The sequence below is a fragment of the Ranitomeya variabilis genome, chromosome 3 (assembly GCF_051348905.1).
Source record: "Ranitomeya variabilis isolate aRanVar5 chromosome 3, aRanVar5.hap1, whole genome shotgun sequence".
Taxonomy (NCBI): domain Eukaryota; kingdom Metazoa; phylum Chordata; class Amphibia; order Anura; family Dendrobatidae; genus Ranitomeya; species Ranitomeya variabilis.
In genome coordinates, this window is record NC_135234.1 from 451,934,205 (window position 1) to 451,961,685 (window position 27,481).

A 27,481-nucleotide genomic window follows, 5' to 3' on the forward strand; every position below is an offset into this window, starting at 1 on the left:
GTGTAAAGTTTGTGCAGACTTCTAGCTAACTTCACCAACTGAGGGTACCCAAGAAATTCATCACAAAAGTGGCACGAATTCCACCAGAAATGTTACAGTGACTGAATGGAGTACATTTTTTGCAGTGCCAAATTCATTTAGAGACCCACGCCTCTTAATTAATGTGACGTACCTCACTTAAGCACACTCATCAAGACTGGTGTGCAAAATGCCAGTATTCATGAATTGAGGCTTTTGATATACACATTTATTAAAAAAAATTGTTAAAATGTATTACAATGCAATCTTTATAATCACATGTAAAATAGTATTCCTTCATTCATACATTCCCTTTAAGTAGTCACCAACATCTCCACGTCAGACTAACAATTTCTATTTTGTCTTCCAGGCCCCAGTTTCACAACACAACTTTAACTCTCCTCCACCACAGATTCTCTACAACCCAGCTCAACAGATACTGACCTACACTGGGTTTTGCTCTCCTACATCCTCGCTGCCTTCCTATGCATCATACCCACTACCTCTGCAGGTAATTCCCATAAACGACTAGCGGCCATTGGTCTTGGGAATTATTTGGTGTAAAGATTTTTTTTATTGCAGTGCAGTATCATTATGTTAAAGTAATTTTCTACAGATGTACATGGCTGTATGTGATTATAGAAAACTATGCCCTACAGTGCTCGTACTTGAGTAATAAATCAGAACCTTTAAAGGATTTCAAAAGGGTTTCCATTTAATTCATTTTAAAGTGGCTATTTGGACCTTCAAAATTATTAACCTATTCATAGGATAAGCCATCAGTATTAAATGTATGAGGGTCCGGCTTTCACCAATTGTAATGAACAGGACATGGCTTTAATGAGCTTTGTCCCTGATAAGCATTGAGCAGCACTCATAACATGGCACTTGAATGCTAAGGATTAGTGATGAGCAAATGTGCTCGGATAATGTGTTATCAGTACATGCTCGAGTGTTATCTGAATATATCTCGGGCATGCACGAATAATATGTTCGAGTCCCTGTTAGACAGCCTCAACACATGCGGGGATTGAATGTTTGCTAGGCCATCCCTGCATATGTTGCGGCTGTCGAACAGTCACAAAACATGCAGCTGTAGGAACTTGAACATACCATTGAGCACGCCTGAGATAAATACGGATAACACCCGAGCATGCTTGGTGAACACGTTATCCGAGCAGTTTGCTCATCACTACTAAGGATCCCTTCAAACAGTTGATGGATAGGAGTGAAGATGGAATCCCACCAATTTAATTTTCAACTAATGGATTAATTTCAATTAGAATGGGGAAGACATCATTACGTACAAGTTCAAGGGGGGCTTGAATGCCTTTCTTCAACAATATACTACTGCAGGTTATGGATTTTGTGATTGGACTTTAATACAGGGAACTAGTCGGTTTGCAAGATCTGGGTTAATAAGATTCTGTGTCATTGTGTTTTTGCCTTCCTCTGCATTAATATGTTAGAATGATGATAGGTGTCTTCTTTCTACCTTAAAGGTAATCTGTCAACAGGTTTTTGATACCCCGTATGAGAGCAGTATAATGTAGGGGAAGAGACCCTGATTCCAACAATGTGTCACTTACTGGGTTGCTTGCTGTTATTTTGATAAAATCCATGTTTTATTTGCTGCAGATCTAGTTGTTCTCTGAATTCTGAGCTCTGTATAACCCCGCTTCCACCACTGATTGGCAGTATTCTCTCCATCCAGTGGTGGTATTAGGGTTATATAAAGCTCATGAATATGCCTGACTACCTGGCAGCAGGTTTACAAGTCCTCTAGTGATAATCTCCTGCTGATTAAACACTTATTTTAATAAAACTACACTAAGCAGCCCAGTAAGTGGATACAACTATGGAATCAAGGTTTCTGTCTCTGCATTATGCTCAGCTCAGATTGTGTGACTAAAACCTGGTGACAGACTGTAACATCTTTAGGACGTGGCCAATTTCCATTTTTGCGTTTTCATTTTTTCTTTCCTTTCTCAGAGCCTTATCTTGTTATTTTTCTGTCCACATAGACATTTGAGGGCTTGCTTTTTGCGGGTGGGACGAGTTGTACTGTTGTATGCCACCATTCCTTTTACCACATCCGTGTACTGGAAAATAGGAAAAAAAATTCCAAGCGGGGAGAAATTTTGAAAAGACAAACAAACAATGCAATTCTGACATTATGCAGCAATACCACAGTATTGCTTCATATAATGAAAATCACAGTCTCCTTTGAAACCCAGCCACAGAAATACATGCGGTCACGCTCGGGTCAGGAGAGCTGCCGGCCAGTCCAAGCATTGTGATGCAATTGTCGTCCGATTAACATGGCCTGCTCCATACACCTGCTTCAAACTTGCACTGTACATGTATCGTGCATGTCATGAAGAAGATAAAACTATTAAACTACATCTCTAACATTATTATTCTTCTATAGCCATCAGGATCCTGTCCAGCTACTTCCTCTGCAGACATTTCCTTATCAGACGATATCCAGAATCCATCCAACTCGATGAACGGACTTTCTCCTAATCCACATTCTCAGCACGCATCCACAATTCTGCTACCAGGGGAGAAACCACCGCCTTATGTTCCTTGATGCATGGACCATCCGCACATTCACTGGCAGGAAAACAAGACTTGCAAGGGCTTTCTGCACAACTAATGAAACCTCACATTCCTTCCAACTAAATATTTACCTAACCAGAAAAAGTGTTCACACCAGTCATGAGATTAGTGACTGAATAGTCTAGACGAGACAGAGATCTGCATCAGTATATTTTACTATGTGTTACTTGTTGGAGTGCGCCTTTTCAGCTCTTTCTCCAGTATTTAACTGTTCTTGCACTAAACAGATACTATACACTCCAAAAATTATGAATATGGATACAAACAGAATAAAATACATTATTTCACCATGCTATTGTGATTCATGTATCCTCTCTTTTTTGATACCTCTGTTATGTCACTTCAACAAATGTGATCAAATAAACTGTTAGCTTTAAAAGTAATATTGTCCTGTAGTCTTTGCTTAAAAGTGATACAGTATAATGATAAGGAGTGTCAAAATAGTAGAAGTAGCAGATGTGTCTTTCAAAGACTGTGGCCCCAATTCAAAGGGCCCGATGCATCAAGCCCAGTGTTATTCATGCCGGTCTTGATGAGGAGGAGATGTGCTAGAGTCAGATGCTTCTGATTCATGAAGAGGTGTATGCCTCTTCATTTATCTGGAGCATCTGACGAGTGGTGTGCACCTCCATGTGATGCACCAGAAATCTCACTCCAATCCGAAACTGGAGTGAGAATTCTGGGGAAGGGAATACTATAGCTCATTATGAATTAGGGGAGCTGTGGTGTCACACCCCTGCCCCGCATCTGTCCCAAATTGGCCGGAGATGGGAGAAATGTAAGTGATGAAGGCAAAAGTAGCAAAATGTTGGTGGAACTTCAAATTCCGCCTAAATATTGCAACTTTTCAAAACTTTTACGCCAGAATTCTAGTGTGAATGCTTTGATGAGTCATTGCTTAAAGTGCTTTCATCAGAAATCTGACATAAAACATTTTTATAAGTAGTAAAATGTTTGCGTAACCTGAGGTTGGGCAAAAATGTAACAACCTTTGGTGTTTTCAAGCCAGTTTTGTCTATTTCTGCCAAAATGACCAGAGTTGGGTCAGTATGAGGGCGGAAAGGGGGTGTGACGCCACAGTTCATCAACTTCATGACAAGCTGTTGGGTGCCTTACATTAGAAATCTTACTCCAGTCCCTGAATGGAGTAAGATTAGTGGTGAGGCACACGCCACTTTTCAGACATGCCGGATTCATTAAGGGTACTGTCACACAGTACCATTTTGATCGCTACGACGGTACGATCCGTGACGTTCTAGCGATATCGTTACGATATCGTAGTGTCTGACACGCAGCAGCGATCAGGGATCCTGCTGAGAATCGTACGTCGTAGCAGATCGTGTGGAACTTTCTTTCGTCGCTTGATCACCCGCTGACATCGCTGGATCGTTGTGTGTGACAGCGATCCAGCGATGTGTTCGCTTGTAACCAGGGTAAACATCGGGTAACTAAGCGCAGGGCCGCGCTTAGTAACCCGATGTTTACCGTGGTTACCAGCGTAAACGTAAAAAAAACAAACAGTACATACTCACATTCCGGTGTCTGTCCTCCGGCGTCTCAGCTTCTCTGCACTGTGTGAGCGTCTGCCAGCCGGAAAGCGAGCACAGCGGTGACGTCTGACGTCACCGCTGTGCTTTCCGGCTATGGCGCTTACACAGTGGAGAGAAGCAGAACGCCGGGGACAGACACCGGAATGTAAGTATGTACTGTTTGGTTTTTTTACGTTTACGCTGGTAACCAGGGTAAACATCGGGTTACTAAGCGCGGCCCTGCGCTTAGTTACCCGATGTTTACCCTGGTTACCGGGGACTTCGGCATCGCTCCAGCGCCGTGATTGCAACGTGTGACCGCAGTCTACGACGCTGGAGCGATAATCATACGATCGCTGCGACGTCACGGATCGTGCCGTCGTAGCGATTAAAATGGTACTGTGTGACGGTACCCTAAGACCCTTCCTCACTCCCTGATAAGCTACAAACAAGGAGTTATCTTTTTTCCAATCATTCGAGACGGAAATATATTTAAGGAGGCATCTTCTCACATCTAAGGAATGAAATCTACGTTCTTTATCATTGGCAGGATTAGAGCAAAACGAAGGTAGGACTACCTCTTGTAATCTATGGAATTTTGTAGCAACTTTTGGAAGGTAGAGGGGATCAGGTCTCATAATTACTCTATCCTCCCTAAACTGCATGTATGGTGGATGTCTGGAAAGTGCCTGCAGATCACTAACCCTTCTTGCAGATGTGAGTGCCACCAAGAGGGCCGTTTTGATCGAAAGGATTTTTATAGGGATAGAATCGATAGGCTCGAATGGGGCTTGCGTTAAGGCTGAGAGTACCAGATTTAGGTCCCATGGGACTAACTTTTGTTTTATGATTGGTCTGGACCTAGTCACTGCTTTGAAAAACCTAGAAATCCAGTGATTGCTGGCCAAGTTAAAATTATATAGCGCCCCCAGAGCCGATACTTGAACTCTGAGAGTACTTGTGGCCAGACCCATTTCTAGACCTTTCTGTAAAAATTCAAGAACCTGATTTATATCTGGTTTTTGGTCAATCTGAGCCCCTGTACTAGATAGAAATTTTCTCCACACTCTAACAGATGTTTGTTGTAGCGGGTTTCCTACTCTTAAGGAGTGTATTTATTAGATCCTGAGAGAATCCCTTACTCCTTAGTAACGACCTCTTAAACTCCACGCCGCTAGATGTAAGTTGGCTACTCGCGGATGGAGGATTGGGCCTTGGGAGAGCAGATCTGGCAATTCTGGAAGAATCCACGGTTGGCAGAGAGACATCTTTCTCAGCCACGGGAACCACGCTCTTTTGGGCCAAAATGGGGCTATTAAGATTACCCGGGCTTTGTCCTCCCGAATCTTCCTCAGAACTAATGGGATTAGGTTTAGAGGGGGGAAGGCATAGGCGAGACTGAAGTGCCATGATATCAGAAAAGCGTCTACTGCATATGAGTTGTCTTTTGGATCTAGGGAGCAGAACTGTTGTAATTTTTTGTTTTCCCTGCTGGCAAAAAGGTCTATTTCTGGACAACCCCACATCTGTATGATCTGCTCGAAGATAGCTGGATTCAGTGACCACTCTCCCTGTCTGAGCATGTTGCAGCTTAGATAGTCGGCTTTGGTGTTGAGACTTCCTTTTAAATGAAGAGCCGTTAGGGAGAGAAGATGTTCTTCGGCCATCTGAAAAATATGATTTGCGACCTTCATTAACTAACTGGATCGCGTACCTCCTTGACGATTAATGTAGGCCACGGTTACCCGGTTGTCCGATAACAGCCTGACGTGTCGACCCTGTAGGGGTATAAGGAACCTATTTAAGGCGTGATCTACGGCCAATAGCTCTTTCAGATTGGAGGATGAGTCCTGCTCAGACTGAGACCATAGCCCCTGAACCCAATCCTCCCCTAAGTGAGCTCCCCATCCCTTAGGGCTGGCATCCGTAGTCAATACTCTAGATACATGATTTATCCAAGGAACCCCCCTACGAAGATTTGAAGTGTGTGTCCACCAAACAAGTGAATGCGTAGACTCCGCAGAAAGTGAAAATTTACTATTGAGGTGAGCTCCTAGACGACGGGAATTGTGTAAGACGTCCCATTGTAGTGTTCTGGTGTGGAACTGAGCCCAGAGAACCGCCGGGATGCAGGATGTGAGGGAACCCAAGAGAGACATAGCAGTTCTTACAGACACTAAGGGATTGTCAATTGCCCTAGAGACTAGATGCTGGATTTTAGCTACTTTTGAGTCCGGCAGGCGACATTCCTGTCGACTAGAGTCTATAACAAACCCCAGAAACTCCTGAGATTTTAGAGGCTGTAGACGCGATTTCTTAAGGTTGATAATCCAGCCTTACCTGTTCAATGCCTCCATCACCTTCTCTAGCTGGTCCCTGCAATGTGACTCTGAATTACCCACAATTAGTAGATCATCAAGGTATGGAACTATTAATATGTCCTGTTCATGCAGGTGTGCCATAACTTCCACCATAATTTTTGTGAACACCCGGGGTGCGACCGCGACACCGAAGGGAAGTGCCTGATATTGAAAATGCTCTACCGTGCTGGCAAGTGAAACCGCCACCCTAAGAAATCTTTGATGATCTACATGTATTGGAACATGGTAGTAGGCATCTTTGAGGTCCAAGACGACCATAAAGCAATGGTTAAAGAGTAATTTTATTGCTGTTTTAACCGATTCCATCTTGAAGGACGGAACCAACAAGAAATTGTTCAGGCCTTTCAAATTAATAATAGTGCGATATGAGCCGTCTGGCTTCTTGATCAGGAATAGAGGGGAATAGAACCCCCTACCTTCCTCTTCTGTAGGGACCCTGATTAGAACCTTCTTTTGTTGAAGTTCCCGGACCTCTGACTCCAGCGCCAACTGTTCTGTAGAGGAGGAACGGACAGGTGTCAACATAAACTTGTCCCGCGGAATATGATGAAAATCGAACCTTAGGCCTTTTTCCACAATGCTCAAGATCCACGGACTGTTCGTGATCTGTACCCAGGCCGGGTAGAAGGCCAAAAGTCTACCCCCCACCTGGACCGCCCGTCATTGTGGTTTTTTAGAATCTCGTGAAGGATTAAAGATAAATCCTTTACCACTTCTCCTGTTGCTGTCGTATCTAGTAGACTCCCTGTTAGAATCTCTATATGACCTTCTGCGGTTAGACCAAGCTCTATTGTAGTCCCGTCTGTGAAAGGGTCTTCCAAGGAAAGGAAAGCGTTTTTTGTTATCTCCTGCTTTCTCTAAAAGTTCATCCAGGACCGGGCCGAATAAATGAGCTCCATCACAGGGAATGCTACACAATTTTGTTCTGGCCTGTAAGTCCCCTGGCCAACACTTAATCCATAGCGCTCTCCGGGCTGCATTGGATAATGCTGAGGATCTGGCGGCTAACCTGACCGCGTCCGCTGACGCGTCCGAAAGGAAAGCTGCAGCATCTTGGATTAAAGGCATGGAGGATAATATTTCAGCCCTGGGAACTTTATCCTTGAGCTGATCTTCAAGGTGACCTAACCACACCATCAGGGACCGAGCCGTACAGGTGGCTGCTATAGCTGGTCTCAAGGATCCAGCCGAAGTCTCCCAGGCCCCTTTGAGGAAGATATCAGCTTTCCTATCTAAAGGGTCCTTTAGGTTCCCCAAATCATCAAAGGGAAGAGATGTTTTTTTGCACGCCTTAGCAACTGCCGCATCTAGCTTCGGAACCTTATCCCATGAGGATGAAGCCTCCTCCTCAAAAGGATATCTTTTAAATAGAGGAGAAAATCCAGCTTCCAGAAATATCAAAATTTATTGAAGATAAAATCCAGAGTCCAAAAACATGCTCATCATAGAGTTTTGCCTATTTAATGCACAACTCTAGAAGGTTAGTAAGCTTATTGCTTTGTATAAAATATAAACTGAAGATACTGCCCTAGGGAGCACCCCTCTTGTTTTTGCCTTCAACCACAGTAATAAGTGACTGTCAATTATGTAGTTTCTATGCAAGAACCTCAGTGGGTAAGTAAATCTGCATGCAGACTGTGATGGTGTGATATGTTATATGGGTATCATTTTTGTGTATATTTCTATTTTACTTATTTTCATGGTGTTCTCTTGTAGAAGGAGTTAGTTGCTAATTGATGAATGGCTGTTGCTGCCATCTGATATCAGCCCCCACAGTATTGTTTGCTAATATGCTAATGACATATTGACCTAGCTTGTTGAAACAATGAGCCCCTGCAACCTTCCCCCTCCTGACCTGTGAATGAGGAGGGAGACTTAAAATAGCAGAGAGGTCAGTCTTGTGTGGACAGATGATGTGAACACAGCATGTCAGAGAGAAGGGGAAACATATGGACCATTTTTTATTCTCTGTCTGCTGGATTATTGGACTCTCATCTCCTTGGACATGTATCCGGATACTGAACTGTATTCGGCTTCTGGACTATCTTATCCTTTGTGTGGTGGATGGTATATGGACCTTTCGTGTTTTTGCATAAATAAAGCTTTTGGAATTGTTCACTATTCTCTTGCTCTGCTGATTGTGTGGTATCGGAGAAGGACCCTGTGACAACTGGTGGCAAGCAGAGGGATCAACAGAGTGTAACCTAATGGAGAACCACACACAGAGTACAGAAATTGGACTGTATGCAGTTTACAGGAGAGAGCCAGAGACCTGGGCCTGAACTACCATTGACTGACTAAAGAAGCCTTAATTGACCTACTGGTGGGTGCCAGATCGGCCACCTCCTCCCATATGTCTGAAGGACAAGCACAGGAGACAGGGATCCCCACCCCAAAAAGCCAGTGGGTGGTGTGGTATGAAGAAGAGATGGAGGTTCTGGGCCCTATCGTCTCTCAGGAGTACAAGGAGGAGGCTGCCCGCCGGGCACAGTGGAGACAAGAAGCAGTGGAGATCGAAATAGGGAGTAATGCAATGTGGAGTGTAAACCCCACGATCCGGGAGCCTGTACGGATCACCCGGACAGACTTTAAGCCATTTGATGAGGTTTCCGGACATGTGGAGGGGTTCTTCAAGGACAGCAGTGTGTGATGGAGGTGCCCCACTCTGGCTGGATGCGTTTGTTAGTGGGACTCCTGAACGGTAGCATGGCGGAGGCTTACCGAACCGTTGACTCCCAGTGGAACCAGGATTATAACATTGTAAAGCGGACTATCCTGGATTACCATGCTATCACCCCAGACTCATATAGGGCCAAGTTCCGAGACCTCCCATGCACCACGGGGGGGATTGTTTAGGATATATGCACATAAGATGTCCCAGGCATGTCGGAGATGGCTGGAAGCAGAAAACGCCTTTACTGTGGAAGATGTTATACAGGCGTTCCTTATAGAACAATTTCTTGCCAAGTGCCCCGCAGAGGTACGGGAATGGGTCCGAGAGCACACACCGTGTACCATGGATAGAGCTGCAGCCCTGGCAGATGAAGCCCTTACTATCCGGCCACAATGGAGGAGGCTTCTGGACAATGAACCATGGCCTGCTCCTGCTCCCTGGCCCCCTCCGATTATAGAAGAAAAAAAAAAAATGTGACAAAACCAGCTCACCTACTAGGCATTTGTTGTGGGGAAGCCCGGATGACGTGCAGTCTTCACGTGAAGCAATAGAACAAATAGAGGAGAAAATCCAGCTTCCAGAAATATCAAAATTTATTGAAGATAAAATCCAGAGTCCAAAAACATGGTTCACAGGAGAAGAAATAGCAGCAAGCTACATGTTTCGAACAATAAGTTCTTTTTCAAAGCTGCTCACCATGCACCAGAGTGAGGTTTAAATAGCAGCTGTGAAAATCACAGTGAATCACTCCACCACCTGATGCAGCAGTGATTATATACAATAAAAACGCAAAAATATCACAAAAAAACAAAGAAATATATAATATACATATGTAAAACATATAGTACAACTAGACAATGTGGATCTCTCAGTAATGAAACATAATTTCCTTGCGAGCATTTAAGCCCATGGGATGGCAAGTGTTAAGGTAAAACATCCAATAAGCTTCACGCGTCATTAGACGTCTCTTCAAGTCTCCTCCTCTGGCTGTCACTCCAAGCCTCTCAATGCCGACAACCCGAAGGAATGCAGTATTTCTTTGATGACTGGTAATAAAATGCTTAGAGGCATGAGACACAGAACGATTATTATTAGTAGACACAACAATATCAGTGATATGTTCAGAGATACGCGTCTTTAACATGCGAGTGGTACAACCTATGTAACTTAATTTGCATTTAATGCATGTTATCATATAAACCACATTCTTGCTATTGCAGTTAATAAATTGCTGGATTTTATGTTCTTGTTTATCACTGCTATCAGTAAAAGAATGCGTGACAACGGAATGGGCACATGTGCGACATTTAGAAGCACCACAGTGATAAAAGCCTATATGGTGTAACCATGTATGGGAGACTTTACTGGATTTAAATAGGCTGGGTGAGAGAATGTCAGACAAAGTAGTAGCCTTTTTTGCAATCACCTGACAGCCTGAAGACAGAATTTCGGAAAGAATCTCATCCTCATATAAAATAGGAATGTTTTTCAAGATAAGAGATTTAATATCGTTGTATTGAGGACTATATTTAATAGAGCAAAAGGTTTTTTGATTTTGATACAATTTATTCTCCTTATTCTTTGATAACAGCATATCGCTGCGTTTTTTTTGTTGTACTATGTTTTTAGCTCTATCAAGAGACCAATTAGAATAGCCTCTTTTTTCTAATTTTTTACAACACAGATCGGTCTCTTGCTTTAAAATACTAGCATCATTACAATTCCTGGTTATTCTGGTAAGCCCGCCCACTGGTATGGACTTTATTGTATGTCCAGGATGGCTGCTGGACGCATGTAAAATGCTATTACCAGAAAGGGGTTTGTGAAATGTGGAGGTGGTAATAACATGGCCCACAATTGCAAGTGTTGTCCTTGGGACTTAAATATGCACCGGATCAACGGTTTGATTTATTTCATACACTGATAGATATCAACAGATTTATTCGCAATTTGACAGTCAAAAGACATTTTTTCAAACAGGAATCTACTGCCATTGTGGATACCTCTGCTGTCAGGAATGAATTTTGTGACCTTACGTTTAATGAACAATGTCTTTTGAGAAATCTGAATGACTTGAATGGGTCTAATGTATCTTTAAACCGAGATGTAAATCAAGCTGATCAATTTGTAACAAAAAATCCATCATTTTATCCTATTCAATCACGTGTTGACTGCATGGACAGATTTCAAGCTGTCATTGAACGAGATCTGAGATCTTTAGACACACATGTCCAGCATAGAACACATAAAGGTAATTTAAATTGGAAGCAGCGCAGAGCTCTCCAGGAAATTAAAAAGATGGACCAGATCATTATAAAAAAGGCAGACAAAGGTGGCCTGATTGTTGTCATGGACACATCGATGTATAAGGATCAAATGAACAATCTTTTGAATGACACCACAACGTATAGAAAACTGCCTTCAGATCCTACATCGGCTTACAAAAAAGAACTGTTCAGCTTGATAGATGAAGGTGCAGCTTTGGGTGTTCTAACCAGAACACATGTTGAGTATCTCAAGGTTGATTGCCCCACTATACCTACAATGTATGGCTTACCCAAAGTACACAAAGGTATTACACCTCCACCAATGCGCCCTATATTATCAGGGATGGGTTCTCTAACGGAACATCTAAGCCAATGGGTGGACTCCCTATTACAGCCATTGGTTGTGAGGGTTCCAGGTTTCCTGAGAGACTCAAGAGATGTTTTACATCAGCTCTCTAATATTGCATGGTGTGATGGTTTTCAATGGATAAGTTGTGATGTCATTTCATTGTACACCTGTATTCCACAAAATATTGTCATTCAAGCACTTGAATTTCATCTGCATAAGTACAGTAACTACACTATTGATTTGTGCAATTATGTTATACAGGTTATCTTTTTCTTAATGACTCATAATTATTTCTCCTTTGATCAGCAGTTCTTTCTCCAATGCAAAGGAGTTTCTATGGGAGGTAAACACTCACCATCCGTTGCTAATTTGGTAATGTCATATTGGGAGGAATTGTTTTTTTATTCGGACTGTAACCCATTTGTGATGGACATATTCTGGTATGGTAGATACATCGATGATTTACTCCTTATCTGGAGTGGCGATGTGTCTGCCATACCAGAGTTTCTTGTCCATCTCAATTCTAATGATTTCAATCTTCGCTTCACATGCAGTCATAATCCGCATATGATTTCTTTCTTGGACTTGACACTGTGCAGTACTGTGGGCCATGTTATTACCACCTCCACATTTCACAAACCCCTTTCTGGTAATAGCATTTTACATGCGTCCAGCAGCCATCCTGGACATACAATAAAGTCCATACCAGTGGGCGGGCTTACCAGAATAACCAGGAATTGTAATGATGCTAGTATTTTAAAGCAAGAGACCGATCTGTGTTGTAAAAAATTAGAAAAAAGAGGCTATTCTAATTGGTCTCTTGATAGAGCTAAAAACATAGTACAACAAAAAAAACGCAGCGATATGCTGTTATCAAAGAATAAGGAGAATAAATTGTATCAAAATCAAAAAACCTTTTGCTCTATTAAATATAGTCCTCAATACAACGATATTAAATCTCTTATCTTGAAAAACATTCCTATTTTATATGAGGATGAGATTCTTTCCGAAATTCTGTCTTCAGGCTGTCAGGTGATTGCAAAAAAGGCTACTACTTTGTCTGACATTCTCTCACCCAGCCTATTTAAATCCAGTAAAGTCTCCCATACATGGTTACACCATATAGGCTTTTATCACTGTGGTGCTTCTAAATGTCGCACATGTGCCCATTCCGTTGTCACGCATTCTTTTACTGATAGCAGTGATAAACAAGAACATAAAATCCAGCAATTTATTAACTGCAATAGCAAGAATGTGGTTTATATGATAACATGCATTAAATGCAAATTAAGTTACATAGGTTGTACCACTCGCATGTTAAAGACGCGTATCTCTGACCATATCACTGATATTGTTGTGTCTACTAATAATAATCGTTCTGTGTCTCATGCCTCTAAGCATTTTATTACCAGTCATCAAAGAAATACTGCATTCCTTCGGGTTGTCGGCATTGAGAAGCTTGGGATGACAGCCAGAGGAGGAGACTTGAAGAGACGTCTAATGACGCGTGAAGCTTATTGGATGTTTTACCTTAACACTTGCTATCCCATGGGCTTAAATGCTCGCAAGGAAATTATGTTTCATTACTGAGAGATCCACATTGTCTAGTTGTACTATATGTTTTACATATGTATATTATATATTTCTTTGTTTTTTTGTGATATTTTTGCGTTTTTATTGTATATAATCACTGCTGCATCAGGTGGTGGAGTGATTCACTGTGATTTTCACAGCTGCTATTTAAACCTCACTCTGGTGCATGGTGAGCAGCTTTGAAAAAGAACTTATTGTTCGAAACATGTAGCTTGCTGCTATTTCTTCTCCTGTGAACCATGTTTTTGGACTCTGGATTTTATCTTCAATAAATTTTGATATTTCTGGAAGCTGGATTTTCTCCTCTATTTGTTCTATTGCTTCACGTGAAGACTGCACGTCATCCGGGCTTCCCCACAACAAATGCCTAGTAGGTGAGCTGGTTTTGTCACATTTTTTTTTATATCTTTTAAATGCTGGTGGAAGTGACCCCTTTCTCTCGGGTTTCTTCCACTCCTTTGGGATCAATGTTTTGATTTTGTCCACCACTGGAAAGGCCCTTCGGGATTTCCGCTCTATACCCCTGAACATAATGTCCTGAATAGAGCACTCCGACTGGGTGTCCTCTATCCCCATTGTGCTGTTGACTGCTTTAACCAGATGGTTAACCCTATCAAGGGACAGACAGGTTCGCCCAGATTCCATTTCCTCAGAGGAGGAAGAAGACGGGAGGGACCTTGAGCTGAGCTCCCCCGAGTCCGAACCCACATCTGAAACAGGGGATAACTTCTCAATTTCCGTTATACGAGACCTGGATCTCACAGAACTCCGGACTTCTTGTCTGACCATCTTCCTTATTGTAGAGGTCAGATCAGGAGCCTCTTCCTCTAGCAATTGATGAACACAGGATTTACACAATCTCTTTACGTGCCCATCCGGAAGTGGCTCTGCACATTCGGCACACTGCCTATGTTTGGTCTTAGATACACACTTTCTCCCCTAATAAGGAGAGAGGGAATATAAGGGGAACAATGATCAATAACTGAACATTCACGAAGATCACTTACCCCGCCAGCAATGAGTGGTACCGTATTCGGGGGGTCCTTCGTAGCCGACGAACTTTTACGGCCTGAGGACTTTGATGATCGGGACTCTTTAGCTCCACCAGCACGACTATCAGTAGAACGACGCTGGGAGCTCCTCAAAGGCTTTTCTGCCTGAGGCTGCTCTAGTGGCTGCTGCTGCTCACCGCTCTGCGTTGTTCCTTCCGGCGACTCCATAATGGATAGACGGTCAGGAACACGCTGTGGCCCACGTGCACGGCTTAAATCCCCCTAGGTACCGCCCCCGGCCGGGGGTCAGCAGGGAAAATCTCCAGGTGTCCGCTGATCGGACCTGCCGATTGGTTCCGGTCCAAAGCCCGAGCCGTGTCCTAGTGCCGGAGACCCGGAGGACCAACCCCCTTCAAAAACGCTTGGCGCCGCCATTAGCCGGGAAGAAAGCGCTACTGTGCATGCCCGGCCGCGTCATCCACCCGCGCCGCCCGCCGCGTCATCCGGACACGCCCCTTCCGGTCGCGGCTGCGGCGCAGGGAGCCGACGCACCAGACAAGGACGGCCCTACTCCCAAGCCGATGCCGGCACCAGCGCAGGCGGCGGCAGACCCCGGGCTCCAGCAGACACGGCCCTACGAGAACCATATACTCACCAGGCGCGGACACCGCAGAAGCCAGCTCATCCACACCAGAGCTGCTTCCTCCTGCTGTCACCTACACGAACAGTCCCCCTGCCGTGTGGTGCCTCCATTCACCTGACCAGGCCGAGGTAGGGGACCCCCGCTACCTGTACCGGTCTGTCAGGAGTGGGATCTTCATTCTTCGACCTTCTTCACGAGGTCAGTCTGAAGAGGTTCCGCTGTCAGGGACAGGAAACCAACTGACCTGGGAGAGAGGTACCGCCCTTTTTATGTCTGTAGGTTTCCTGTCCCTGAAGGGCGGATTCCCTCTCATTGTGCTGTCATGGCGACTGAATAAATATATATATATACACATACACACACACATACATACAGTGCAGACCAAAAGTTTGGACACACCTTCTCATTTTAAGATTTTTCTGTTTTCATGACTATGAAAATTGTACATTCACACTGAAGGCATCAAAACTATGAATTAACGCATGTGGAATTATATACTTAACAAAAAAGTGTGAAACAACTGAAAATATGTCATATTCTAGGTTCTTTAAAGTAGCCACCTTTTGCTTTGATAACTGCTTTGCATGCTCTTGGTGTTCTCTTGATGAGCTTCAAGAGGTAGTCACCGGGAATGGTCTTCCAACAATCTTGAAGGAGTTCCCAGAGATGCTTAGCACTTGTTGGCCCTTTTTGCCTTCCCTCTGCGGTCCAGCTCACCCCAAACCATCTCGATTGGGTTCAGGTCTGGTGACTGGAGGCCAGGTCATCTGGCGTAGCACCCCATCACTTTCCTTATTGGTCAAATAGCCTTTGCACAGCCTGGAGGTGTGTTTGGGGTGATTGTCCTGTTGAAAAATAAATGATAGTCTAACTAAACGCAAACCGGATGGAATAGCATGCTGCTGCAAGATGCTGTGGTAGCCATGCTGGTTCAGTATGCCTTCAATTTTGAATAAATTCCCAAATGTGTCACCAGCAAAGCACCCTCACACCTCCTCCTCCATGCATCATGGTGAGAGCCAGGCATGTAGAGTCCATCCGTTCACCTTTTCTGCGTCGCACAAAGACACGGTGGTTGGAACCAAAGATCTCAAATTTGGACTCATCAGACCAAAGCACAGATTTCCACTGGTCTAATGTCCATTCCTTGTGTTCTTTAGCCCAAACAAGTCTCTTCTGCTTGTTGCCTGTCCGTAGCAGTGGTTTCCTAGCAGCTATTTTACCATGAAGGCCTGCTGCACAAATTCTCCTCTTAACAGTTGTTGTAGAGACGTGTCTGCTGCTAGAACTCTGTGTGGCATTGACCTGGTCTCTAATCTGAGCTGCTGTTAACCTGCGATTTCTGAGGCTGGTGACTTGGAGAAACTTATCCTCAGAAGCAGAGGTGACTCTTGGTCTTCCTTTTCTGGGGCGGGCCTCATGTGAGCCAGTTTCTTTGTAGCGCTTGATGGTTTTTGCCACTGCACTTGGGGACACTTTCAAAGTTTGCCCAATTTTTCGGACTGACTGACCTTCATTTCTTAAAGTAATGATGGCCACTCATTTTTCTGTACTTAGAATTTGTATTATGGCAAGACAAAAGCAGCTAACAGTCTATTCAGTAGGACTATCAGCTGTGTATCAAAAAGACTTCTGCACAACACAACTGATAATCCCAACCCCATTTATAAGGCAAGAAGTCCCACTTATTAAACCTGACAGGGCACACCTGTGCAGTGAAAACCATTCCCGGTGACTACCTCTTGAAGCTCATCATGAGAATGCCAAGAGTGTACACAGCAGTCATCAAAGCAAAAGGTGGCTAATTTGAAGAACCTAGAATATATACATATATATATATATATATATATATATATATATATATATATATATATATATATATATATATATATATATATATACACATACATATATATACACACATACATACATACATACACACATACACATATACACACACATACACATCATATTTGTCTCCCTGGAACTTTTCAACCTTTTCCCACATATCATGCTTCAATGATAAAGATACCAAATGTAAATTTTTGGTTGAAAATCCAAAAGTGGAACCCAATTGTGAAGTTGAATGAAATGTATTGGTTATTTAATTTTTTTGTGGAAAAGTGAAAACTGAAAAGTGGGGCGTGCAATATTATTCGGCCCCTTTAACTTAATACTTTGTTGCGCCACCTTTTGCTGCGATTACAGCTGCAAGTCGCTTGGGGTATGTCTCTATCAGTTTTGTACACCGAGAGACTGAAATTCTTGCCCATTCTTCCTTGGCAAACAGCTCGAGCTCAGTGAGGTTTGAATGAGATCGTTTGTGAACAGTTTTCAGCTCTTCCACAGATTCTCGATTGGATTGAGGTCTGGACTTTGACTTGTGGAGACGGTGTGTTCAGGGTGATAAGCTGTGTTGCCTTTACGCCAAACATATTGTTTGGAATTGTTGCCAAAAAGTTCGATTTTGGTTTCATCTGACCAGAGCACCTTCTTCCACATGTTTAGTGTGTCTCCCAGGTGTATTGTTGCAAACTTTAAATGACACTTTTTATGGATATCTTTGAGAAATGGCTTTCTTCTTGCCACTCTTCCATAAAGGCCAGATTTGTGCAGTGTACGACTGTTTGTTGTCCTATGGACAGACTGTCCCACCTCAGCTGTAGATCTCTGCAGTTCATCCAGAGTGATCATGGGCCTCTTGGCTGCATCTCTGATCAGTCTTGTCCTTGTTTGAGATGAAAGTTTAGAGGGACGGCTGGGTCTTGGTAGATTTGCAGTGGTATGATATTCCTTCCATTTCAATATGATCGCTTGCACAGTGCTCCTTGGGATGTTTAAAGTTTTGGAAATCATTTTGTATCCAAATCCGGCTTTAAACTTCTCCACAACAGTATCACGGACCTGCCTGTTGTGTTCATTGGTCTTCATGATGCTCATATCAAATCCGCTGCGGAAAAATCCGCAGCCCTCACAGATATGTGTGCATATACCCTTAGAGATCCACAATGAACTTCTGGAGTGAGTTTGCTGCACTGAAAGTAAAAGGGGCCGAATAATATTGCATGCCCCACTTTTCAGTTTTTGAATTTCCACAAAAATTTAAAATAACCAATACATTTCGTTCAACTTCACAATTGTGTTCCACTTGTTGTTGATTCTTGAACAAAAGATTACACTTGGTATCTGTATGTTTGCAGCATGATATTTGGGAAAAGGTTGAAAAGCTCCAGGGAGCCGAATACTTTCGCAAGGCACTGAGTATGTGTGTGTGTGTGTGTGTGTGTGTGTGTGTGTGTGTGTGTGTGTGTGTGTGTGTGTGTGTGTGTGTGTGTGTGTGTGTGTGTGTATATATATATAATATAAATATATATATATATATATATATATATATATATATATATATATATATATATATATATATATATAAATATATTGTCAAACAGAAAAGCTATCACAGCCACATTTCATGGACTTAATCCATTTACAGTAAAGAAGTGAGCACATCTGAAAAAAAGGTAATATACTAGATTTCAACCTGGGCATGCAGCCCTGTCTAGATTAATGTATTAGGGACTTGTGACATCAGGGGCATATATAAAAGACGCTAAATATAACACATTATTTTCAGCGACACTGCGCTTACTGCTGTTAAGGAATTTTCATTTTCCTTCGTTGCACACAAGCACAGAGTGCCAAGTAAAATTAATTTTCCCAGTTGGGTTTATTCCTACATTTTAAAGGAAGAGGTTTAGGCAAACTAAAAAGATTTTAAATTATTTTTATTTTTTTTTTATTTTAACTTGTAAATTGGTAATAAAAAAGCAATGATTGCTATTAAAAATATAATACATTTCCAGTTTTGGATCTCTTTTCCACATTACCACAGTTCTCCATTGATAATAAACCTCCATGAGGAACTGTCCACACAGGTTTTTGGTAATTAACATTAGTTTTCTGAAATATTTACAATATATTACAATCCTTATCCAACAAAAAGAGCTTCTCAATCTTCGACACCATGTAAAAATCAGTAGGTTCTACATAATTTCAGTGTTTTACGAAACTATACACACAATACTGCAGAATAATTTATACATATATATAAAAAAAAGATACTTGGTTAAAAAAGTGTGCTGTATCTATTTGAGAGACTTAATCGGTGGACATGAGTGGGAGGTAATATCATTATGTTTGTGCAGTGCATTGTCCAAGTCCAGGGTCTCTTCTTGAACAGTTATAGTCATGCAGCCTTGGTAGAATGCAGTAACCGGGGTACGAGTGACCTCCACATCTACAAGTAAGGTAAAAGAAAGGAATAAAAGCATGACAACATCAAAATCTCGGCGTGAATCTTATTAGATACACCTGTAGATAACAGTATAGTTTCTTTACCATCAGATTCACATTTACCTGGCAATCCTCCTATATAAGTTTTCACTCCCTGATGTATGTGGTCGTTTAAGGTGGAGAGAATAATCTGTAGTTCTATGTCAAACAATTCCACTTGTCCAAGGATCCCATCAAACGAAAGCTGTACATGGTCTCTGCTGGCAGATATTTCCACCATGTGCTCTTTATCACAGACATTTACTTCTAGTCTACAAACCACAGTGTTTTTTACAGACAGGATGATGAACTGCATATAAAGAGAAAGATAAAATGATAAAACAGCTGTTAATCGTGTCTGCAAATATTTCCCCAGCTCACATTGTTTTTGCACACCCAGTTACACTGCGTTTTCTACGGTGTTTTATTTTCCCTAGATTAAAAAAAAAAAATAATATGATGATCAGCATTCAATAAAATTCCTATCCAATGAAACATCTAGATTCCATTTTTAAAGGGGTAATTTTGCCCTGCTCAATTCCTCATTGAGAGGCAGTTGACACATGTTTATATTGTTTTAGAGGCTGGTATTATGCACCTGTCCCATTAAATAAAATAGTCTGCATACACAGAAAATGATGTATTTGACATGACCTGTCAAGTGTCCATCACCAGTATGGAAGTAAGAGGCAGAGGATAACCCCACTGAACAAAAAATTAACAGAAAACTGCATTGTATATCTTTCCTGTTGCATCAGGTTTTTTTTTTTACAAATTCATTAAATCCCTTTGACCCACCCGTACCCCACAAAAATAGTTTAACCTGGATGAAAAACATGGTGTGGACCTTGCCTAACCTAGGTAGACAGGCACATCTGGTGTACTACAGCAGAATGGCCGGCTGCAGCTGTTGATGGCTAGGTTCAGCGCTGGTCCAGAGTGATAAATCTCGATGGAAATGAATCACCTAATTACTCTATGGTTGGAATGAAAAGTTAAGAACCAATCCTAAATGCATGTCATTCTTAATAGTAAAGTGTAAAAAAATAAATGGTTATCTGTAACAAACAAGCTATGTATTGTTAAATGGAAATGTTTAATAATTATTGGAAATCTATGCCCAGTGGACAAGAATACATCAGAATCAAAAGGAATTCATTACTAAACTTGGAAAGCTATTACCACTCATGAATTATATTTGTTGGAAACAAATAATCTGGAGTAAGAAACTGTTACAAAAGTCGGTGCCAGGCAGTACAATGGAGCTGGTTTTGGATGTTCCGTCACAACGTTTCGTTTCCCCAGTCAGTCTTGCTTTGGTAATACGCTCTTATATTACATTCCCTCTCTTCAGTTCCCAAGAATGTAGCTTATGCGGTTTCTGTTAGTAGTTATATTATATACAGGTGCACAAAGCCTCAATAAACTGCTTATTACCAAATATAAAGGAAATCCAGTGAAATGTAAAACACTAGATGATGATCTGGCAAGTATTTCACAAAGATCAAAGCTTTACTAAGCAGCTGAACACAGAGTGGATCCATCGTTATAATAAAAGGGCTGGTCTCACAAAGTCTACAAACTGGATCCCATCAGACACTAGTTCTCCTATTGAGTGATACTTTAAGGATAAGCTCATATTGCATTTTTGGCTCCATCGGAGGATTACATCTGAAGCATTGAAAAATGGGATCGGACGTATACCCTGGCAGGGCCATTGATTTTAATGATAAAGACAGCAGTATCTGCCTTTATAATGCGTGCTCCAAGTCGGTCGACTGTGTCTCAGAACCCACCTCAAATAGGTGGATACAGCAGAAAATGATGTCTGACAGAGCACACAAAACGGCTCTGCATCATTACAATCAATGGACCAGTCAGTGCAAATGTCCGGATCCCGTTTTCCATGGCATAAGACATGCGGCCCGACAGAGCCACTGGCAGTAGCCTAAAATGCAATATGAATATAGCCTTAAAATATCACTCACCAGGAGTACCAGTGTCTGATCGGGCAGTCTAGTTTGCAGTCTTTATGAGACAAGCTCTTCTATTATACGGACTCTACACTTTCATGTACTTAGTCAAGCTTTGATCTTTTGACATCCAGTTTTCCATTGCTTCAGACTTAAACCCTGATGGAGCCACTGACCGTAGGCTAAGACACAATATGACTATAACCTAAAGCATATTATACATCTAGAACTGCCACGAACAGTGATGGGAGATGGAACAGATGGATCCATCTCTCTTCTCATCAATACACCAGATTCAATAGCAAGAGACGACTTATCACTTTGCAAAGGGGTAATTGGTCAACCAAAGATAATTAGTAACCAGGCTTATAAAATAACTAATTGCAAAAATGACTCTTTGTTTGCAAAGTCTTTGATGTAAGCACATGTCAATGTCTGTATGACTTACATAAGCAGTTCTTACCTGGCGTTTCACTTTTACAGTGGAATGATAATCGACCAGTGCTAGTGAAAGAGGGACTTCCTTATCGTCTGACACAAGAGCAAAGAGCACTCCAGTATCTGTTGCAGGATTGATCTCCGCACTGACCTCTATACTCCAGTTTGCTTCATATTGCATTTCATTGGACAAATGCACTACAAGAAATTAGGAAAATGTCACAAGAGATTGAAACATTTAGATTTTTTTTTTTAATTTTTATTTGCAGCACTGTACAGATAATGTTCTGACTTCAGTCATTGGGGGAGGTGTATCAAGCTAAATTCTGAAAACTTCTGTAGCATTAAGTGCCAAAAAAACAGTTTTTAATAACTTGTACCATGTTTATTGTTTTAGACGCTTTCTGTTCCATGTTTGTCACATGAACTTGACCTCGTTTGAAAAGGGCATCGCATGTCATGCAGCGCAACACTGTATGCCAAAATTGTGGAGCACATTTCTGGAACTCAGTAGGCCAAATAATAGGTGGCATAAACATAAACTTGACCAGATTCATCAAACAGCATGAACCACTGTAATAAATCTTGAACATGTTGAAAAAAATTTGAAATTGTCTAGTCTAAGGTTTCATTGTCTAAGAATTAGACAGTATTGACAAATATATCCCATTTTAGCAGATACCAAAAACATACTGAATGAATGTCTATGAGGGAGAAATCCACACAAACGTAAGGAGAACACAATCCTAGTAGAGTTTGCCATTTTTACATCTGAAACTACTGTTAAAATACAATTAGATGTCAGTGGGCTCCGATATCCACAGGGTAAGTGGTAATTGCTAGTGCCAGCACAGGAGACTTATTTCCCTTATTTTCTCCCAGCCGTAAGGCCATAATCAGGAGGAGTTGGAGAATTGAATAGAATGCTGGACTTATGACTTTGGGTAGTATAGCATTCCGGTGTTGTAAGTCCCGGCAATAATGCTTAGTTCCTAATTTACAGAGGTTTTTTTTTAGCTAATCTAGTCTAAAAATGTCAAATTCAATCACTCACTCAATTCATCTGCAAATAAAATCCACAGATCACTACAGAAATATGTAGCCATGCCATTAACAATTTTTTTTTTTTTTAGAAAATATGGATCGTGAATTGGTAATAAATTTTATCATTATACATTCAAATTTCAAATTAACTTTAAAATTAAAAAGGATCCACAGTGGGGTTATAAAAACAGGGTATTACAATAAATAATTCATTATGTTTAGTGGGAGGCACACAACCTTATTAAGAATATAATGGTACATAGGAGAGTGCTAGAAAAATACTAACAGACATAAATAAAGTAATAACTAATCGGCAACGCCTTTCTCCTTGCAGAGATATAAGAATGTGAATACCCATCAAATAAAGATGATAACTATAATAAAGTATCACCTTACTTTTCATGTTGGTTTACAACCCAATGCCACAATTTGTTTCGTGTTTCCTTTGTCAGGTGATAAATGAGTTGTTTTGTCACCTGATGAAGGAAAGATGAAACATGTTGTGGCACAGGGTTATATACCCACATAAAGGGTAATCTGTTACTTTATTGAAGTTCTCTTTATTTGATGGGTATTCACATTAGGTCTATACAGGAAGTAAGCGGTTACCCATTAGTTGTTACAAGTCCATTACTATTTTCGTGCTCTCCATTATATCATTGTGTACCATTATATCTTTAATTTGTAGCATAACACACCTCATGTTTTTTTAAGTGCATGGTTTATGTGAATATCCTCATTACATAGATCTGCTTTACCTTACTTACAATAATCAATGGCAAAAAGAGCAAATCCTCTTCCCGGATAAAAAGATCCTCTTCCAGCAACCAGAAAACACTGCATTTTCTCGGACTTTTGCACAGTCTCCTGTATAGATGTCTCTTCACCATTCAGCCAGTTCCAGCTCCTCATACAGCCATCCATGCGAGTGTTCATCTGAGAGCAGAAACAGGTTAAAGGTAACACATTTCTGTGTGAGTTAAAACAGCTGACCTCTTTTTTTTATTATTCTTTAGGGGAGCACTTACTGGTTGAATGAGGTCATGACTTTTAAAGGGAATGCCTCCTACTGTTAGATTTAGTTGGTATAACCCTTTGTCAAATGTAAAAAGGTCACCAGCTACCGCTATTTTCATGACTGCGTCTTTATTGACTTTTATTACCAAATTCCGATCAAGTTCTTCAACAGAAATCTGCGGACAAAAAAAACGCACATTTAATGCCGAAAGTTCAAGTATTTTCCAAGCTTAGATATGCTCTTTTGACAAATTCAGAGCATACCATAAACTCAAGGTAATCACTCGTTACTTATTTTGCCAACATATTTTGCAGTACTGTAAAAAAGCACCACCATTTGCATCAGTCTCTGTCCCAAATGGAGCTTACAATCTAAATTCCTCAACTCAAAGAAACTAGGGAAAATTTGATAGAATGCTATTTATGCTATCATCATGAGGAGTGTACCAGGACAAAACCCATGCAGACATGGGAAAAAATACAAATTTCATGCTGATGCTTGAAATCAAACCGAGGAACCCAGTGTCACAAGACAACAGTGCTAACCACTGAGCTGTGGTAACAGACATATATATGTGCGCTGGCTCCAAATCCTCTCCTCTACGTCTCTCAACCTCATACATTTCTATAGAATGGCTATTGGATGTGCAAACTAGCCCTGGAGCCATTCTACAGTACTGTCCACCTGCCAATCACAGGCTAAGGCCTCTTTCACACTTCAGTTGTTTGGCGTCAGTCTAAAACCGTCATTTCCCTCAAAAAACGGATCCGTTTTTTTTTTCGACGGATCCGTTTTTTTCCCCATAGACTTGCATTAGCGACGGATTGTGACGGATGGTCGTCCGTTCCATCCGTCATGCGACGGATCCGTCAAAATTTAGCGGACGTCATCTAGACATTTTTTGTCTCCGTTGAAATGGCGGATCGCGACGGATCCGTCGCGTCCGTCATTTCATAGAATGGCCACCTATGGGCGACGGATCCGTCGCAATCCGTTTTTTGGCGGATCCGTCACCCCAATCCGTTTTTTCAAGTTTTTTCAATTGCGCATGCTCCAAAAAGTATATACAACCCCCGAGTAACGGATCCGTCAAAAAAACAGATCCGTTACATCCGTTTTTTCAACAATTGTGACGGATCCGTCGATCCGTCACTTTGTCGGAAGTGACTGACGCCAAACGACTGAAGTGTGAAAGAGGCCTAAGAGAGCACACATTCAGGTCTGTAATCAAGAGGATGTTGGATAGTCACAAGCCATCAAACAAAGAACTGCTTAAATTGTTGCCCCAGAAGCAGTGTGAAAGACTGGTGGAAAGCATGCCAAGACGCATGAAAGCTGTGATTAAAAATCATGGTTATTCCACAAAATATTGATTTCTGAACTCTTTCTGAGTTAAAACATTAGTTTTGTTGTTTCTAAATGATTATGAACTTGTTTTCTTTGCATTATTTGAGGTCGGAAAGCACTGGCTTTTTTTAACCATTTCTCCTTTTTAGAAAAAAAAACACAAAATGTATTGCTTGGAAATTCGGAGACATGTTGTCAGAAGTTTATAGTCTATAGAATAAATGAACAATTTACATTTTACTCAAATATATCTATAAAGAGAAAAATCAGACAAACTGAACATTTTGCAGTGGTCTCTTAATGTTTGCCAGAGCGCGACAGATATATATATAGATATACAGTAGATATATATATATATATATATATATATATATATATATATATAATCAAAAAAGGAAAACAGCACAAAAAATAGCTAAAGAAAAATGTGAACTTTAATGCCTGAATGGCGTGGCAACGTTTCGGATATACTATCCTTTCTCTAAGGCTTGAGAAAGGATAGTATATCCGAAACGTTGCCACGCCATTCAGGCATTAAAGTTCACTTTTTTCTTTAGCTATTTTTTGTGCTGTTTTCCTTTTTTTCATTTTATGTCTGGAAATCACTGGATCGGTGGTCAGGAAAGCGTTGCACATTTGGAGGTAACACTGGATGCTGTTCCAATTTTTTTCTATATTATATATATATATATATACTACATACATACATATATATATACACATACATATATATATATATATACACATACATACACACACACACACACACACACATGCACGGTGGGCCATTTATGTGGATACACCTAAATAAAATGTGAATGATTGGTAATATCAATTTCCTGTTTGTGGCACATTAGTATATTGGAGGGGGAAAACTTTTCAAGATGGGTGGTGACCATGGTGGCCATTTTGGATCCAACTTTTTTTCAATGGGAAGAGGGTCATTCAACTGGCCCACTACGACCAATTCACTTTCCAGGAAACTGTTCATGTAGGAATGCTCGGACCTGACACCCATAATGTGGTGGTGCACCAGCTTGGGTGTCAGGTCCGAGCATTCCTACATGAACAGTTTCCTGGAAAGTGGATTGGTTGTCGTGGGCCAGTTGAATGGCCACCAAGGTCTTCCGATTTGAGATATATATATACACACACACATATACATACACACATATGTACACATATATACATATGTAGCAAAAAGAAAAAACTGAGCGGCACTGCCCCAAGAACCAAGGAAAACCGACTGCGGACTCTGCGTGGGAAACACAAATGGAGGGCTCCTTATTGCAAAATCAAGTGTGACCCCGGTGCTCCTCAACAGAAACAAAGTCCATGTATAAATGTTGTAGATGAGATAAAGTAATGAGGGCACTCACCGGTCTTCTGTAAAATCACTTCTTTATTTAGAACGTAACATCCAGAGTAAAGGCAGCGGCCGGGGGAGAGAGAGGGAGCAGGGGTGGACAACCCTCATTACTTTATCTCATCTACAACATTTATACATATATACATATACATACATACATACCCAGTACAGACCAAAAGTTTGGACACAGCTTCTCATTTAAAGATTTTTCTGTATTTTCATGACTATGAAAATTGTGCATTCACAACTGAAGGCATCAAAACTATGAATTAACACATGTGGAATTATATACTTAACAAAAAAATGTGAAACAACTGAAAGCCTGGAGGTGTGTTTGGGTTCATTGTCTTATTGAAAAATAAATGATGGTCCAAATAAACGCAAACCAGATGGAATAGCATGCCGCTGCAAGATGAGACTTCATAGTTTTGATGTCTCCAGTGTGAATGTACAACAGAAGAATCTTTAACCTCTCTGACCTTAGACATACTATCCCGTCGAGGTGACCTGGGCCTATCTGACCCTCGACGGGATAGTACGTCATAGCAATCGGCCGTGCTAACGGGGAAAGCGCAGCCGATCGCGGCTGGGGGTTAGCTGACATCCAGCACTATGTGCCAGGAGCGGTCACGGACCGCCCCCGGCACATTAACCCCCGGCACACTGCGATCAACCATGATCGCAGTGTTCCGGCGGTATAGGGAAGCATCGCGCAGGGAGGGGGCTCCCTGCGTGCTTCCCTGAGACCCCCGGAGCAATGCGATGTGGTCGCGTTGCTCCGAGGGTCTCTTACCTCCTCCTCCCTGCAGCAGGCCCGGATCCAAAATGGCCGCAGCATCTGGGTCCTGCAGGGAGGTGGCTTCAAAGAGCCTGGAGAGCAGGCGCCGGGAAGCCT

At 41.6% G+C, this 27,481-nt stretch overlaps 2 protein-coding genes across 4 annotated transcripts in view; one reads left to right on the forward strand and one right to left on the reverse strand.

Annotated features, from left to right (window-relative positions):
- TMEM255B (transmembrane protein 255B) overlaps positions 1-3,015 on the forward strand; it is a 103,021-nt gene extending 100,006 nt beyond the window's left edge. The window contains exons 8-9 of the mRNA XM_077296558.1: positions 389-529; positions 2,450-3,015. Coding sequence (XP_077152673.1) covers positions 389-529; positions 2,450-2,611 — 303 coding nt within the window. The 3' untranslated portion in view covers positions 2,612-3,015. The remainder of the gene's footprint in view (positions 1-388; positions 530-2,449) is intronic.
- A 15,818-nt stretch (positions 3,016-18,833) lies between these two features.
- The window catches only part of GAS6 (growth arrest specific 6), a 167,935-nt gene continuing 159,287 nt past the window's right edge, over positions 18,834-27,481 (reverse strand). For all 3 annotated transcript variants that reach the window (XM_077296559.1, XM_077296561.1, XM_077296560.1), the window contains exons 12-16: positions 23,881-24,045; positions 23,620-23,788; positions 21,834-22,006; positions 19,482-19,707; positions 18,834-19,362 (exon numbers count right to left, since the gene is read on the reverse strand). In XM_077296559.1, coding sequence (XP_077152674.1) covers positions 19,211-19,362; positions 19,482-19,707; positions 21,834-22,006; positions 23,620-23,788; positions 23,881-24,045 — 885 coding nt within the window. In that variant the 3' untranslated portion in view covers positions 18,834-19,210. The remainder of the gene's footprint in view (positions 19,363-19,481; positions 19,708-21,833; positions 22,007-23,619; positions 23,789-23,880; positions 24,046-27,481) is intronic.